Raw genomic sequence first — 18,983 nt, 5'->3', positions numbered from 1 at the left:
TCCTTGGGGGAAACTTGAGAAGTTTATCAGGAAGTTAACCTTTATATGACATTTGAGGTGGAACATTAAAAAACTAACAGGTTTTTCATTTGTGGTAATAAAGTATTCTCTTTTTACAAAAATGGGGGTAAAAATTCAACACTGTAGTTCTAGCCAGAGAAGATTATACCCGCATGGTAGAGAAATATAAACAAATTGGTCATGAACAAATTTCAAAGATTAGAGCAGTTGTTGAAGAGTTTTAAAGCAGGAAATGAACCCCAGATGCATTTAGTTAGCTTGATTTTCTTTGATATTTTCAAAAAAATGTTTCTGCTCAATGCCTGGCACTGTAAGAATACAGTGGTGAGTGGAAATGGCTTACGGGTAGGCTACCGCGACCACGACTCAAGTTCTAATACAAAAATAAAAGTGCCCCCTGACAGTGGCAATGCAGGAGCTATGAAAACATCTTCCCTGAGATTTAACCTAGTCCTGCCGTTCAGGGGTGGAATCCTGAAGAAAGGGTGCTTGAGCGGTGGAGAGAAGGATGAGTGTGTAGAAGGCTTCAGGGCGTGGAGGTGGGTGTGCAGTCTCCTGTTTGCAGGAGAAAGCCTGGGAAGGGAAGAGGTGAGGTAGCAGGGAAGCCACAGAGGCAGGCAAGCCTGGGAGGCCCCTGCAGGGACTTCCCACAGTTAGGCTTTTGCTGTCTGTGTCCCAGAAGCATCTCTCACGACTGAATCTGATAGCCAAACCATGATCTTGTCATACAGCTTTCTTCTCCCTGAGATCTGTGGTTTTTTTTTTTTTTTTCCTTTTTCAATGGTAAAAACAGAAGTTAAAATAAATAATACAGTCTCAGGGATAACCTCCCTAAATTTTTACTTCACTGCCCACTGTGCCATCCAAGACCACTTGTTCCACCTGATGAAAGCAAGGAGAGCTGGTTTATAGGATCAGCAAGACTTCCAAAAAAGCCCCTCAGTCCTTAACCTTACTCAAGTTCAGCCCTGAGGGCAGATAAGCTCCAGGAAAGACAATTGAATTGCCTTATCACAAGCAGAGAAAAAGCAGTGCAGTCTAAAAGCATATGTAATCTTTTACTTTTGCTTGAATAGAATGTTTGCTGTTTTCCTATAGATAAAAGAACATTAGAGTTATTCCTCAGGGGAAAAGGCGTACCTATCTTGAAGCCATTTTGAGAGTTTAGTTTGCCTTATGGTTTCAGTTTTTATGTGGTTGTTATTTACTACCATTTGCAAATGCTACTCATATGTTTTACAGATTGTAACCACAAAACTTAAAGAAATAGTCATCTGAGATTGGGGAAGGAGCAGTGACTACCATTCCTTGGAGGTTGCTGAGCCATGGGATCGCTGCAGTGAGCGCGCCTCCCTGCTGCTCCAGCTTCTTACTCTGCTGAGCCCAGAAGACAAGGCCTGCCTGGTCTGGTTCTCCAATTAGACCAGGCCTCCCATCTTCTTAGCAGGGTTCAGCAGCTTCCTCCCTACCCCTGTTACAGGAGTGGGAACGACTGGGCAAAGAGGATTAGCACTGGCTTTCCGGGATTGTCGGTTCACGCAGTATTAAGCCAGGATGCCCTGACAGAGGAGTGTTAGAAAACAATACTAACCTTTGGTGTGTAGACCCAACTATACCCCTCAGTGGCTCAAACAGGGTATTACATGTATCAGAAACGAAAAACAAAAAGTATACAGAATCAAAATATTTAATGATTGAAAAGGTTTTTTCTTCCCCTGTCTACTGGACTTTAAATACTCATCTAAAATATGATATGCTCAAGTGCAGACAGGACTGAACTAAGCATCATTTACAGTGTGAGCATGTCCTGTTTTTTTAACCACTTATTTACATTTCATTACAGGTCTTACATAGATTACAATATCATTTTAATTTAAACATTTATATTTAACTGGTAAAATGATACATTGTTACATTTTTAAATATGCTGGTAGTTTATATAATAACCTTGACATTCTTTCTCTATTTATTCTCAGCTTTGCCCTACTAATATAGGTTTAAACAGTTGATGGACAGAAAAGGACACAGATTCACTTAGTACATACTTTTATAAAGCAGTGACAATATTATTCTTATGTTGTTTTGATTATCAATGCCTTATAGAATTGAAAAGTGACAGTGCTACAAATTCATACTCATTAAATTCATATTATTGAAAGTAGTATTTTTATTTTTTATTGTCAATATTTGAATTGCATATAGCTCTTCATTTGACCAAGTGGATTATAAATCACAATTCAAGTTTTGTTTGTTTGGGGTTTTTGTTTTGTTTTGTTTTGTTTTTTTGAGAATTCTTACAAAAGACATTAAGTACTTCCTCTCACAGGAAAATTCTCAAAGTTTCACATCATTCAGAATTAGCTAATATGATTATTTTATGTGATTCAAGTTTAAGTATGTGTCTGTTTCCAACGTTCCTCCTTCTTAGACTTCTTTTTCTCCATTCATTTTGCACGCATTGGCTTAGTGACCTGAATCCTTAGCAGATTAACAGCAGGAAATGTTGTCTGACAGTTTGCTGCCAACATCTCATATGTGTGATGTGAAACTCTTTGCAAAAAATCAAGCCCGATGTTTTTGCTAGCCAAGAAGAAGCACGCTTCACTGGAAAGCCATCATCTACCACGGTGCACATCTCTGAGTGCAAAAGTCTGGATTCAAACAGAGACTGAAATTACAACAACAAATGAAGGCAGGAACCAATCGTAGCTGATCAAAAAAAAAAGTGCCTTTAAAGAAAGGTAGATGGGCTTAATATGTAGGAAGGTACTTTTGTCATGTATGTGTTTGAAGTGTTTGTGCACTGAATCTAAGTCAAAACATAGGTCAACTCTACTGCATGTGAACAGCTCTATCTAGTTTGGGCATTGCTGTATGCCATATATATGATGCTATTTCACTATCTTATGTTTTGGCTTACAATGTATAATACCAAAATGTGCCAGTATACGCAATCTGTATTTAAAACTGTTCTGTGAGTGTGTGTTTATAAAGAAAAATTGAATGTAGACTCAGTTTACTAATATCAATACTATTTTTGAATAATTTCCCAGTTTCACCTATATAAAGAGAAGGGATTTGTTTTTCGTAAGAGTAATGGTATGAATTGTTTTCTATGATTTCATTGTAGAATAAATAGGATTTTAATAGTACATCAGTCTCTTCCAAATTCAGCATTGGAAACCTTAAATTTATCAGGCTCCTTATCAAAAAGGTCTAATAATAATCACCCACATTTATTATTCACGCTTCCCATGAGGTAGGCAATGTACTTTCCAGTGTTTTATCTTAATGCAACAATCCTATGCATAAGTACCCATATTATTTCCATTTTATAATGAAAACAATGAAGCACAGAGAGGTTTAAATAACTTGTCTAACATCACAGAGCTGATTAGTTGTAGAACCAGAGTCCAGCCTTGGGACTGTCTAATAATACTGCCCTTGAATAGTGGGAAGACAAACTTTCAGTGGGTAGGAATATCCATATTAAAGGTGTTTAAATAATGCCAGATGAATTCTCATCTCTAGATAATTTAGACCTGGAAATTAAACACACATGTTCACTATTTTGTTTATAAACTTACCAAGACCAGGAAATAGTTTCATATTCCTGTGTTTAACAGAAGGCTGCAGATCATTATTGCTAACTTGATTAAATGAGAATGTGACAGAACAATTATTGATTGACGAATGTTTGAAAGAAGTTACCCTCATGGTTTTCTGAAGAGCTGATTGCTCATGAATTTAAAGACAGGACTGACAATATATGTGCCATCTAGAGAGAAGAAATGTGATCTCTGCCTCTCACATCAGCCCTCTGTGAATATGCTGCCTGGATCACATTTGGGATTAGTACATAGGCTGAAAGATCCCATTAAGTCCTGCCTCTTGAGAATGGATTCTGGCAGTAGTGACGTGGATAATGGACTTTCCATGCTTATTAAACATGGCATTGCATGTACACTTGAGACAAAAAGCCCAAAAAGGCAGGAGATGCACATAGGATAGCTGATGCCTTATCTTTCTTCTTAGGGCTTCCCAGCTCCAGCCCTTTCTCCAGCTTTATGGACTCTGTTGTCCCAGACTAGATACCACCATCTTTTGTTCCTGGGTTTGACCATGGCCCTTTGGCATTTTCCAAGTATGGATTAAAAAGAAAAAACAAAACAAAAAAAACCACTCTCCACTTAAATTTCAAGGCAATGTTATAGAGTATTTTTCTACCAAGAATGCATTAGGAAAAAAGGAAGCCCAGGAAAGGTGACTTACGCAGAGTCCAAGTGTCTGATTTGAGCTGTGGCCCAGAGAGTTTGGTGAGCCCTTCAGAGGCTCCATCCTTGAGGTCAATGGTAGTGCAGTCGTTTAGAAATAAAGACAAGTCCGAGTGACCTTTAAATGTGAGGAAAATGAAAAGGCATTCAGTGAGGAAAAAATGCAATTAGGGCAGGAAGCATGGGGGGAAAAGATGACATTTTGTTAGATTCGTCCAAAATAATGTGAGAAAAAATTCTTTCTTGAAATTCCTGTCAGTAGCACTTCTTAGACACACAGATCGAATGCCTGCTGTGTTCAGGACACCGTACCCAGGCGGTAAAAAGGGCAAGCAGTCTTCCGTCCTCAGGGAGCAGAAATAGGACTTCACAAACTACTACACTCATGAAGGAATATAACTTCCAAAAGAAAATCAGGGGTCTGTGTGAGGAAGATAGGTGATGGAGAGAATGAAGTACTTGGGATGTAGACAGCCCCTCAAATAAGGATACAGAAGCATCCGTTTTGCTGGAAGTTTTCAATATCGTAGCCCTCCATATTTTCTTGTAGTAACACAAGTGGATTTGAGCCTAAGCCAGCATAGGCAGGAGGCTTTTTTATTTTCATTTTTCAACGTTATTGTCTAAAGAAACGCATGTGTGCATCCTGAAGAGCGTTGCCGACACACACGCCTTCTGATGCAGGAGCCCCATTCCTTCCTGAGCAGCGGGGACTGCTGCTTAGTTCCAGTTCTCAAGCCAAACAACTTGCTCTCCCCCTTCTCTTCATGATTAGACAGCTTCAGATAGATAACTGTACCCTGTCTTCTAAGGCTAAAAGACAGTTTTTGACTTGACAGATTTCTCTAATTTCAGCTGTGCCAGAAGCGGACTTCACTCAGGCTGATTCATAGCTTTGTAAGACTGAAGGAAAAAACCCATTGTATTGTAGTCCGGTGCTGAAACTTGGTGCAATTTGTGTCTTCCTGCTCTTGCACTCATTGTCTTGGGCGCAGATTAAGAGATGATTGATAAGGATTCAGGAATGGAAGCAATGCCCGTTTTGCAGAAAGCTCTGCTAAGGAGAGTTGTCCTCCCTGGGTTCAGTGGCAGGTGTTTGTACCTGTCAGTCACCCCAGTTACCTGCTAGGGTAGATGTGAATGCTCCTGGCTCTAAAGAGGAGATCAAGACATTTATTCACCTACTAAGGGTCATTCTTTAGTAATGTAACAGGATCTTGAGTCAAAGTATATTTTAGCTATACAAAGGGAAAGTGTCTCCCTGTTTCTTAAGAAAAAACACACAACACAAGAAATTTCTAAACATTTCTATTTTTCTTATGTTGTATTCATAGTTTTAAATCAAAGTTAGTGTGTTTGTGTTTCTTTCCACAGTTTAGTGGTTTATTATTTCTGATTTGTATCATTTTATTTTAGCATTTGACTGGTTTATCATTTCCTGAGAACTTTTATTTTTTCAGGAAAATATGTTGGAATGAATGTCTTCAGATTTTTAAGCCTGGGGCAACATAGAAAGACCCCATCTCTACAAAAGAATTTTTATAAGATTTGCCAGAAGTGATGCTACATTCCTGTATGCTAACTGGGGTGGGAGGATTACTTGAGCCCAGGAGGTCGAGGCTGCAGTAAGCTATGATTGCACCACTGTACTCCAGGGTGACAGAGTGAGACCCTGCCTCTGAAAAAAAAAAAAAAGGATTTTAGGCACATGTGTCTGTGTAAACCAATTTTACTATAATGCAACTATGAATTAGAGTAAATTTAGCCTAGACTAAATCTGAAAAAGCTACATACTTCCTCCCAAAAACGTCAAATGTCTTTAGAGTCCTCATGTTTAAAAATTTATAAGTTGCAAACATATTTTAATATAAAGTGACTGTTCAGCCATACCAGCATACCAGCATGCATTACCTGGGAATCTTTTAAAAATGCAGATGTCAGCCAGGCATGGTGGTTCATGCCTGTATCTCAGCACTATGGGAGCCCAGGGTGGATGGATCACTTGAGGTCAGGGAGTTTGAGTGACCACGTCTCAACTAAAAGTGCCGAAACCATGTCTCTACTAAAAATACAAAAATTAGCTAGACGTGGTGGCGGGCAGCTGTAATCCCAGGTACTCAGGAGGCTGAAGCAGGAGAATCACTTGAACCCAGAAGGCAGAGGTTGCAGTGAGCTGAGATCACGTCACCGCACTCCAGCCTGGGCAACAGAGTGAGACTCCATCAAAGCAAAACAAAAAGCACATGCCTTGGCCCAACTTCAGAAATTCCAATTTAATTGACCTGAGGTAGGGGCCTGGACACTGACATGTTTTAAGTGCCCCCAGGATCCACTGTTGAAAACCACTAGTTTAAAACATTGCTTCTGTGTCATTGCTTATGGCTTGCTAGTAAGAAAAATATTTTTGTAAAGTTACATCAGGTTATTGTTTTAATCTCTTAATGGAATTTGACAAAAAAGAGAGACCCTGTGAAAGATGACATGCAGGAGGCCCAATGCCATTGCAGATGTCTTTACGGTCAGGGATATGAAGTGAGACACAGCTGGGATGTAAGGCAGGATATAGAGAGTGCAGCCATAAAGAGCTACAAAGTCCAAAGGAGAGAGAAATCACATTTGTCTGGGAAGACAGGAAATGCTTCAGAAAGTTGGCACTGGAGAAACCTCTTGAAGGACGAGAGGACCTAACAGGCAAAGCAGAACATGTGGGACATTGAGAGCATCATTATGGGCAATGCCTGAGATGGATTGAAACACATCAGAACTGTTTAACTCAGTGAGTTCATCATGATAGTATGAAGCCAAAAGATCTAATTGGTGACGTTGGGTGATGCTCGGGAGCCAACTCATTATCTTGAAAATGGATAAAGGGAGAGAAACAAGCATTTATCTTCATTTTCATAATTAAACTGTGTCACTGGGTAAACAAATAGTTTTGACTAAAAGAAATACCTCTTTATAAACATGCTCCAGTTAATAAATAGAGAAGGAATGATTCAGATTAGAATATCACCACTTTGCAGTCTGGAATGAATGATATAGGACAATGATCATCAGTGACTGCTAATATCACACATGTAAAAAAACATCAAGCAGTCATGTAATGCCTCCTTATGAAGTATCATTTATGAAAAACAAACCAGAACCTGACGAAGCTTCTAGATGTCACTCCCAGTTTAGGGGCCATTCAGGAGACTGGGAGAGCTGGTAAATTACACCATAAAGATGCAAACAGCAGAATCTACACTGAAAGAACTCCACAAGCAAATGACCTAGTTTCTTAGGCAAGTTAATTTCAAGGGGAAAACCAAGATAAGTGGGGAATTATCAGGTTAAGTTTTAAATTTTCTGAAATGTTGATTCAATGAAAATTTTAAGTTTGTATTTACTCATGATAAAAGTACCATCATTTGGAGCTTAACCTTTTTTTTTTTTTAACTAAGCTTCTTAAGTAATTATTTTATTAACAATTTAAACTAAGAATGTACTTTTTGTCAGTCTTTCTCTTTTTAATTAGTAGATGTATTTTTCTGGAGCAGTTTTAGGTTTATAGAAAAACTTGAGCAGAAAGCACAGAGTTCCTATATACCCCTTCACACTTTTCCCTCACCCCCCAGTTTCCCTGTTTTTAGTTTTTGCTATTTCTTACAGGAAGGATCCCCTATTTTTAACATTTTGCATTAGTGTGGCACATTTGTTAACAACTGATAAGCCAATATTGACACATTATTGTTGACTGAAGTCCATAGTTTACATTACAATTTATTCTTTGTGCTATTCATCCTGTGGCTTTTGACAAATATACAATGTCATGCTTTCACCATTTCATGATCATACAGATAATGGACCATTTCACTGTCCCCCACATCCCCTGTTAGCCACCTATTCATCCCTCCCTACCCCCAAACCCTTGGCAACCATTGGTCTTTTTGCCTTTAGTTTTGCCTTTTTCCCTTAGTTTTGCCTTTTCCAGGATGATATGTACAATAGTCCCCCCCACCCATTATCTGCATCTCACTTCCCCATACCGTTTTCCACAGTTTCACTTACCCACAGTCACTGTCTGAAAGCAGGTGAGTTCAGTATAATAAGATATTTTGAAGGAGAGATAGAGACCACACTCGCATAACTTTTATTACAGTTTATTTTGTAATTACTCTATCTTACTATCAGTTATTAATCTTTTACTGTGCCTATTTTATAAATTAAACTTTATCAAAAGTATATATGTATAGGAAGAAACAGAATATGTAGCATTCACTACTACCTGCGGTTTTAGGCATCCACTCGGGGCCTTGGAACATAAAATCCCATAGATAACTGGAGACTACTGTAGTTGGAATCATACAGTATGCATTCATTTCAGATGAACTTCTTTCACCTAGCAGTATGCATTTAAGGTTCTTTAATATCTTGATAGCTCATTGTTTTATCAGTGAACATTATTCCATTATCTGGATGCACCACAGTTTGTGTCTTCATTCACATAAAGAAGGACTTCTCGGTTGCTTCCAAGTTTTGGCAATTATGAATAAAGCTGTTATAAGCATTCGTGTGCAAGTTTTTGAATGGACATGAGTTTTCAACTCATTTGGGTAGATACCAAGGAGCATGATTGTTGAATACTGCAAGGATAGGTTTAGTTTTGTAAGAAACTGCCAAACTGTCTTCCAGAGCAGCTCTACCGTTTCGCACTCTTGTCAGCAATGAGGAAGAGTTCCTGTGGCTCCACATCCTCACCAGCCCTTGGTATTTTTATTGTTCTGGATTTTAGACATTCTAACATACGTGTGGAGCTATCTCACTGCTGTCTGAATTTGCAATTCTCTAATGACATTGGATGTGGAACATCTTTTCATATGCTTATGTGCTCTCTGTATATTTTTGGTAAGGTGTCAGTTCAGATATTTTGCCCATTTTTAAATTGGGTTGTTTTCGTATTGTGTTTTAAGAGTTCTTTGTATATCTTGGGTACCAGTTCTTTATCAGATATGTGTTTTGCAAATATTTTCAGCCAGTCTCTGGCTTACCTTTTCATTCTCTTTAAGTTCTCTTTTGACAAACATCTCCTAACACCCAACAATTGCAAGAATCAATTTGGAAGATTTTTTAATTAAAGAAAAAGTATAAAAAGTTATGAAACTTGTTATTTGGACATATGCCATTTTTAGGATATTTCATTTAAAGCTTTCCTGATTGTTGGACTGCAGTATGTCCGTTTACCTTATCAGAAACAGAAATGCAGTTTGTCAGGGGAAATTTTAAGAAGAGGGCAAGCTACCATTGGTTTGTTACTCTAGGAAAGTAAAATCACATTTTGGGGATGATATCATACTGAATACTATACACAGACTGAATGCTTTTGAGTCAGAGATGATTTAACCACTCACAAAGAACTGTAAGACTAAAATCTCAGTCTTTTCTGATTAGGTAAATTATCCATTAGTTTAGAATACCTCTATCTTTTTAAAAAAAAAAAATTACTCCGTTCTTGACTCATAGGGTAGCATGTAACCACACCCAATGATAGTAAGATACCTAGATTTGATTACTTAATGAACAACATGTCTTTGGAACCATAACAAACATAATTTCTCCAAAATTTCCAGTCTGATTGATGGTTGAGATTTAGTCATGTGATAAACATTATTACCTGCAGGTACATGCAGATATCAACAAGTAGAATTAGTTGACTTGGAAAGTTGAATAATATGCTAGAAAAAAAAATCATCTGGTTAGAAGAATCAAGAAACTTTTAGAGTTGGGAGAGAAGGGATCCAGTCCAGGGCTGGAAAATAAGTTTCATGTCATGTCCCACCTCCATCCATGGGCAGCATCTTTCTCATCATGATGTGTAGAAGGATGCTGATGCCCGATCTGGGTGCTATGGAAGAGAGTGCCTCAATCCATTAGTGGTTTGCAAAAGGAAGCCCAGTAAGAGCCTCAAGCCCATAAACGTCTTGCCCAGTAGAATCTTACATCCCCACTCAAGGATGAGAAAATGGAGACACAAATAACTTAAAAGCCTTTTCCAGAGTCACCCAGCTGGCTGGTGGCCATGCTTATGTTTAGCAGGTCAGAATTTCATTGCTTCCATCCCATGATATAACCATCTACAGTTGATATCAGACAACTGGTCTCAGCTCTAAGGGCTAGGAAAAAAAAAATCTCCAGTGTGGACTAGTATGTCATTGTCTTTAAAACTAGTGTTTAAAATGTGTTCAAAATATTCAGTAAGAAAAGGTCTGGTCTATTTAGGAGAAAGGTGGGACTCATTAATAGAAATCAAATTACAAGGAACTAGACAAGTGAGAGCCAGGTAGCATTAACAGTCTGTGCTTGAGCTAACCCATGTCTCTTGTTAGGCAAAGGAAAGAACACAGCAGCCAGAAAGTGGCGAATTGTAACTATGACCAGGGCAGCCTGCAGCATATTCAGAAATGATTCCTCTGTTGAGAACTGGCTGCAGTCTCTTGAGTCAGAGAATATAGGAGACATAGGGTCCTGTGAAGCCTTGTAGAGAAAAGTTTTTGTGTTTGCATTTGTTTTGGGTTTTGTTTACTCATTGAGAAAGTATTTGGCCAGACACTGATATATATTTTTCTGTGTTGTGTGTATGTAGGTTAAAAAAAAAAAGGTCAAGCTAAAGCGATTAGGTAGTAAGTAGGCATTTGATATCTAAAGAGTGGGACATGTTAATTATAAAGCTGCTTATTGGCGCCACCAGGAGTTGGATATGTGCTCCTATAGAAAACGTGCATACATAATAATCTGCTCTACTTTAGTTATTCTACTGTCAGCCACCAGGCTATAATAATGGCTGACATCTATGGAATGCTTAATAAATATGCCACCACTAGACCACGTTTGAATACATTAGTTGATTTTAATGTCATCCATCCCAAAGAAGCAAGTAGTGTCATACCCATTTTACATAGCTGCAAGGGACATCCTGAAGATTCAAGCCCGGGTTTACCTGATTCTAAAATCACTTCCCAGGTCATCACATAAGACTGTCTGTCTCATCCAACAGCTTTGAACCTCTGTGCTTATCTGTGAACAGCAGATCATACCAATAGAAGCATCAGAAGAACCAATTTTTGTGAAAACTTCATAATTTGTGAAGGATTATTCAGAAATAATATGCTTTTATTTATAAATAAATGATTTAAACCAGCAAGCAGGGGCTTCATTGTTGTAATATTTATTCATAGCTGATGAGCAATGTTATTATATAGTTTTGCTAACAAGTAATTTATTTTCATAACACTTTATGGAACTGTTTTTTCCAAATACATCACTGATTATTTAGCTAGCTATGATTTAGGCCTACTTTTCTATCATACATTTGCCTTTTCTCCTAAATAGTCATGCTTGAGGGGACTGAGTAATTGCTTTCAGCATAATTACAGCTGCACAGTAACACAACACACGACTCACAGGTCTTTTGAATGCTTATTATTTTGGCATAGACATAGTTGATCAATTTTCATATTTCTCATTGGTATTACATTAAATCTTAAACACAAATATCCTTAATGTATTAGATGTAAAATGTTAGTAGTGCACTAATAAAAAACTGGTTTAGTTTATTTGTTGCCAGTTAATTCATCACAGACTTCATGACTATGTTTAAAGGCCTTTGAATGATTAGATGAAAAAATGATATGTCACAATAAATTAAGCCGATGAATTTTTTTTCCAAATGACTACCTTTTTCTCCAGATGCCTGCTTGATGGTCAGAAATATAACTCATATATCTCTATTTTGTATTTATATATGATAACTCAAGTATTCTTTAAACTTAATATTTTGTTATGTTTAATAAGGATTTGCTCTAAAAACGTTGAGAAAAACTGTACAAACTGAAATTGGTGACAAAAGAAAAACAAAACAAAAATAATGCAATTTGTTTAATGGATTTTAGAAAGTGGTCCTTAGAATTTCTAAGTAAGGATTTGGGATAGAAAGTTTTAAGTGAGAGTCTGCCTAAGACAAGGAGCAGGGTTAATTCTTCTCAGGCTCAGAAGTTTATCTCGTAGAGTTGCGGTCCCCCACCTTTTTGGCACCAGGGACCAGTTTCATGGAAGACCATTTTTTTCCATGGACTGGGGTGGAGGATGATTTTGGGATGAAACTGATCCACCTCAGATCATCAGGCATTAGATTCTCGTAAGGAGCACGCAACCTAGATCCCTTGCACGCACAGTTCACAATAGGGTTCGCACTCCTATGAGAATCAAATTCTGCCACTGATCTGACAGGAGGCAGGGCTCAGGTGGTAATGCTTGCTCGCCCACCACCCACCTCTTGCTGTGCAGCCCTGTTCCTAACAGAGCGTGGACCAGTACCCATCCACGGCCCAGGGGTTGAGGACTCCTGATCTAGATAATTGAGTTAGGGCACTCTGCAATATGGCTTTTGTTGGTTTGTTAGATACTCTTTCACTATCAGGATTTTTATATTTCACATATTTAGGCTTCCAAGCATCACATTATTTTCCCCAGTTGCTTCTATTTAGAAATCAGCCACTGGTCACCTGTACGTACTAAGTAGCACTGTTGATGCTTTGCTTTTGTTTGTTTATTAGTAGGGGTGGACTTTTGTAGATTGAAGCCTCCCCCCTACCCCCAACCCCCATTTTTTAGCCTTTTTTGCACTTAACAGGAAATGGCGAAGTGACCACACTTGTTGGTCACTCCCTAAAGTTACACCAAGCAATGTTTTAAATATTACCTGGTTTTATCTCTGACGTTTGGGAGAACTTTCTTTGTGTTCTATTGACTTGCTTTGCTTTTCTGTTTCCTGTAGAAACGCTCCAGAGGACAAGTGCTGTTTGATAAAGTGTGTGAACACTTGAACTTGCTAGAGAAAGACTACTTTGGGCTTACGTATCGAGATGCTGAAAACCAGAAGGTGAGTGATCAAAAGCAATGCAAAATAAGATGGCTTGAACTGCTCATTACTGCCAGAAAGTGAACTGAGACTGAATGGGTGGATCACTTTCTCCGCCTCCCTTCATACTCCCACACTTTCTACTTTGAGTCTGTAAATGTTGTTAATCATCTATTCCTTGATGAAGGAAATCACTGACAGCTTCCTTTAATCTGGAATATTCTGGTAACAGTAAATGAACCCTTGTTTTTCATGCTTGAGTTATTTGTGGTTCCTGGAAGGCATTTTATGTGGTACGTTTTGCGGCGGGTGGCGGGTAATATATTTCAGTAGATTATTTGAACTAATGCAAATAAATTGATATTTATGTAAAAATCATGCTCATACCCCAAAATTCTATGAAGATATTATGGTTGTAACCCATAAATTGTCAGGGCAGTCCACTATTGCTGCTGCCCTATTTTTCATTCATCTTTTTATGCTTTCATATTGTTTCTTAAATCAGAATATGAGGGGGATTGTGTGCTTACCTGACACTTATCTAATGTGTTTAGTACATGTTTTATGTTTAATGCAGTATCTCTGTAGACTTTGTTCAGGGCTGTATCTCCTTAATCCACTTAACTACCTGAGAAATACAGAAAAGTAAATCATTTCCATTGCATTCACACTGGAAGCTGAGTCAGAAATTTTGCTCATAGTTGTTACTAGTTTTGGTGTTGTGCCATAAATCATCCTTAATACCTCCCGAATTCTCCAGACAATGCCTAACTTCATTATTAAACATCTGATTTTACCAATGAGGAAAATCAGAAATCACAAGCAACTGTTGATTTGTTAGGGAAGCTTCCTAGGTGGATGCCTGAGGATCTTTTATTACAGAAGTCTCTGATGTGGAACTGAATAGCTAGGACGTCAGTATATCCAGTATATTTTTAAATTTATCCTAGTAACTTGTTTGAACATAGAATCTTCTGCCTTTTCCCCTCCGTTTCTGTGCTAGCTTGAATCCCTGAAGGCAATGGTTATAAAAGAAAAAGACTTTTGTCGGGCCCAAACTTCATACATGTGCATTTTCTCATTAGACTAGTGCCTGGGCCTTTGGAGGGCTTGGCAGAGGGGCACCAGATGTGGGGCAAGGACCACAGTGAGGGAAGCCTTCCAACAACCACTGACTTCTCATTGCGTTTAGGGAGAGTCTGTACCTAATCAACATTAAGTCATTTTTATTCTCCTCTGATTCAAATTCAAAATGTCATTTCCTTTTCAGAATTGGTTGGACCCTGCTAAGGAAATAAAAAAACAGGTTCGAAGTAAGTTCCTTTGGATTATTTTTTTGGAAATGTGAAGGTTTTCAGAGAGCAAGTTGTCGGAATTTGTAGCCCATACCTAAGTGGCTAGTGTGAATACCAACTTTTCTTGTGTCAAATTTGATCTGGCAATTCCGATAGTATTCATTTTGTAGTTGTCACAACTTGGGAGTCAAAGGGACTGCGATGCTTGGCCTGTTTCTCTGCCTGTGAATAGATGTCAAGTATATGATTTAATCAACTGATGTTAGAATTGGCAATTAACCATTTAAAAGTTCCAAACTGCATTATTAATGTTCCAACAGTCACAGAAGTATGAAAGGCCAGATAAAAGTCATAATCATTTCATAGCTTTGAAAAGGAATAACAAGTCAAACTGAAGGTTACTGTCTGGTAACAGCCTCTTTTCCTAGTCCCCTGAAGGCAATTTGAAAAATACATATTTTAATGGACCAAACAATTGCATGAGCAAGTGACAAATTCAAAATACAAGTAGCTAATAAGTATTAAACAAGTTGCTAAATTTTACTAATAATTAAATGCAAATTAAAATGACACATCATTTTTCACCTATTCAGATGACCAAAGAATTAGGGTTTAATAATAAACTATAGCACTTATTTACTCAATTGGTAGAATAAGTTGGTTCAATCATTTCAGAGGGCAGTTTGTCAATATTTATTAAAATTTAAGCTGTACTTACTCTTTGACCCTTAATTTCACTTGTGGAAATTTATTCAGCGTATGTATTAATGAGGAAAATGTGCATTTGTATAGCAAATGAAGGTTCACTATCTTACTATTTACGGTAGGAGAAAACTAAAAGCACCTTAATTATCCATGTATAAAGAAATTATTAAGTCAATCATGGAATAGCCATATAAATACATATTAGCTCTCCTTAGTGAAAATCAGTTTGCAGAATATTTTCTATCGCACAATCACATTTGTTTTTAAAAAATTATGTCTGTATAGATGCATGGAAAACTTTTGGAAGGCAGGAAGATTTTATTGGTAATTACTCCAGAAGTATATCATCCAATGTAGGGGTTGAGGAGGAGGAGTTTTTAAAATTTTTTACCCTTTGCTATAGCTCTTACTTTTGCCGCAAACATGGATACTAACTTAAAATAACTATATTTTTATTCATATTTTTGTCAGTAAAGTCTAAATTCTTCCAAACAACTAATTCTAGTTAAAGAATACATTTAAGAGCAGTTTATTAATGAGAGCATCATTCCCATTCCAATAAGTAAAAGTTTTCAACAGTTTACTATTAAAAGAGCAAGCAAATACTTCTTAGTGCCTTTGAAAGTCCTGAGCTATCGAAATAATACCCCAACTACTAATAAAACATAATTAGTAGTGAACAGTTTGGAAATGGTTCAATACTAGATAATATCCGAGAAAGACAAAAGTATAACCATACTTCCAGATATAAGAAAGTCCACTGATTATTTATACAATTAAGACCTCTTTTCCGTATGTTTGAGGGAAATTTGATGTATCCACTAACCAGAAACTTGATAACAAATTAGGTTAATAGAAACAGTTAATTGAGATGGAAACCAGAGATAGCTGTAGTTGTGATAAATAAATGAAAACACTACTTATTTTTTGTTCTGAGGAATCCTAAGAAAAAAATTAAGGTAAATATTTTTCTAAGGAGTATTAAAGAGTTATTCAAGTAGACATGCTGAATATATATCATAACATTTTGTGTGCATGAAGTTCTCTTATTCATCTAATTAATGGACTAAGCTGATTAATAATTGCAAAGCACTTTGACAATATATAAAATGTTCAAGGATAAGTCATAATATCATGACAGGAGAAAGGCTGTATAAACTAATTTTCTTTTTTATTATTAATAGGATTCATTTTTTCTTTAACTTCCCATTTATACTGTCTTCTACCATCCTTTCAAAGAGAAGAAAGCTAAAGGGACAAGATAATCAAAATAAGAGTTTTAACGGATTTTTTTTTACCATGCAGATTAGGCAGTGTATATGACTTTGCCATAAAGAAAACTGACAGTCTTGCAGATAAAAGAGACAAGGAAAATTGGAATTTCTTTAAAAATAGAATTCTGTATTTTTACCTGTATTCTTTGTTGTTTCCCATCCACTAAAATGCCCTCTTGCCACAAAATTTTACATTCAACGAAAGCAGAGAAGTATTACCTTATCTAATGTTATTATTGTACCATCATCTCTACTTCTAAAATATAAATGATAAAAGGATGTTCCCATGCTTTTTATGCTGTGGGCTTACAGTATTCCTTTAGAATGAGATCTCTAAGAAAATGGAAACAAAGCTAACAAATATCTTAAGTCCAAATTTATGATAAATAGAAAATTCTAAAACTTCATGCCTATAATCCCAGTTCTTTGGGAGGCCAAGACGGGAGGATCACTTGAGGCCAGAAGTTCAAGACAAGCCTGGGCAACATAGTGAGACCCTGTCTCTATGTTTTTTAAAAAATTGTTTTAATTAGCTGAGTGCAGAGACACATGCCTGTAATTAGTTAGTCCTGGCTACTGGGGAGGTTGAGGGGGTTGGATTACTTGAGCCCAGGAGTTCAAGGCTGCAGTGAGCTGTGATTGTGCCCCTGCACTCCATTCTGGGTGTCAGAGTGAGACCCTGCTTCTAAGAAACAGAAAATTTTGAAACTGAAGAGTTCTTATGAAAAAAAATTCTTATTCCAGTCATCTTTTATGCATGATGGATCTTAAAATGTCTAAATAGACTATATTTTGTGATCTTTAAGTATGTTTTATGATACAGTAATTTTATAACATAGAGCATATATCATACTTTTATGACAAAAATACAGTATGTTAGAAATTTTAAGATTTGTCTGACATAAAAGACTAACATTAGAAATTTTTCTTAAGAATGAACTATCATCAGTGTTACAATTTTCTATTTATCATACATTTGTAACTTAAAATTCCACATCAGCATTATAGAAATATTCATTTTAATGTGTTCAAGCTGTTTCATTTCCTCTTTCTAACTAGGGCCCTCATTTGAGCAGATATAGAGCTGCAAACTTATTTATTGCATAAGCACTTCCTTCTCAGTGGATTTGTTTCTGTCACATTCTTTATGGGGATATGTATTTGAGCTTTAATCTGCCTCTCTCATTAATTTCCAGTTTTATGCCCCATTTAACTGGACTTTTTTTTTTTTCTTGATTGAGGTGTAGATTGTATTATAGTTTCTGTACACTTTCCCATTGTTTCAAAATACTGTCCTGAAAGGTGTATTTTTTGTGTGTTATAACCTTAGGGAAGTGGATTCCTTAGTAGTAGCAGTGATTTTCAAAATGTGTTTCCAAAGACCATTTTTATTATTAGAACCATAAGGGAGCTTACTGAAGCCATAAATTCCTAGGCCATATTCCAAATCTCTGAAATAAAAATTCCTGGGAGGAAGCCGGGGAATTAGCATTTTTAATGGGTACCTCAGGTATTTCTTTGGCTCACTGTAGGTTGAAACTTGCTTTCCTAGAATGAGGATTTTGGCACTCAATGTCTTTTCTGTATATTTTGTTACTTATTAGTGCCTAACTTGGATATTTATTCTAAGATTGTGTAATTACATTGCTAAACTAATCATTGGATTCAGGGCCTGCGTTGAAGTGAATAAAAATTATAAAAGAGCAATAAATGCATTTCCCATAACTAATCTATTAGTTTTAATTCTACTTGCTTGGGGGAAAGCCAGCTCTCATGATGAACTTTACCACTGGCAAGTATTGAAGGGATCTATTTTAATAGGAAGTGAGTAGGAATCAATAAGAAAATACAACCAAATCAGACTATTTTTGGAAAAACAAAAGGACTTTTTTGAGAACAGTGGGAAAAACAATCACTAAAATGTTTTCGACTGACAGATGTATTTGAATGGTTTAAAAATGATATTAAGTTCCCAATAATGCTTGGTCCTATGCTAAATCCTTTATAGGGCACCTCTATAGGGCATCCGGTAGAGTTCCTTCCATGTAGAATCCTAAATGTGATGTCAATGGTAGTGTTAAGAATTAACTATAAGTAATACATGGATCTATGCCATTTATGACAGAATGTAAGAAACTGATGAAGCTAAATATTGCCTCAGATGCAAGAGAACAATGCAGAGAAAGGATCTAGGAAATACAGTACTGTACCTTCTTTCGAATGTTTGGGAAGGGCTCATGGAGCAATGAAGTTTCCAGAAGTCATTTAATGGAGAGACAGGGAGATTCGGAAGTCTTAGGAGAGTACTGGAAGCATAAGGGGTGGAATGTGAAGTCGTAGAATCCTAGAGTAAGGGCAGGTCAGTGGCCACTGGGTGAAGCATGGATGAAAGGCCTCCAGGGTGGAAGCCTGGGGGATTGGGAGGAGTTTTTCAGTAAACCATTCAAAATACAAGCAAGACCTAGGCTATGACACTTTTAGTGTACTTCTTGGGTAGAGGGAACAAATATAAACAGCA

The 18,983-nt window shown here is 37.1% G+C and overlaps 1 protein-coding gene across 1 annotated transcript in view; it reads left to right on the top strand.

Annotated features, from left to right (window-relative positions):
- The window catches only part of EPB41L3 (erythrocyte membrane protein band 4.1 like 3), a 157,905-nt gene that overhangs the window by 94,830 nt on the left and 44,092 nt on the right, over nt 1-18,983 (top strand). The window contains 2 exon segments of the mRNA XM_050767433.1: nt 13,108-13,212; nt 14,462-14,504. Of these exon segments, the coding sequence (XP_050623390.1) occupies nt 13,108-13,212; nt 14,462-14,504 (148 nt within the window).

The sequence above is a fragment of the Macaca thibetana genome, chromosome 18 (genome assembly GCF_024542745.1).
Source record: "Macaca thibetana thibetana isolate TM-01 chromosome 18, ASM2454274v1, whole genome shotgun sequence".
NCBI lineage: Eukaryota > Metazoa > Chordata > Mammalia > Primates > Cercopithecidae > Macaca > Macaca thibetana.
The sequence above is the reverse complement of the archived record's forward strand: the minus strand, read 5'-3'. Positions and strand labels throughout refer to the sequence as shown.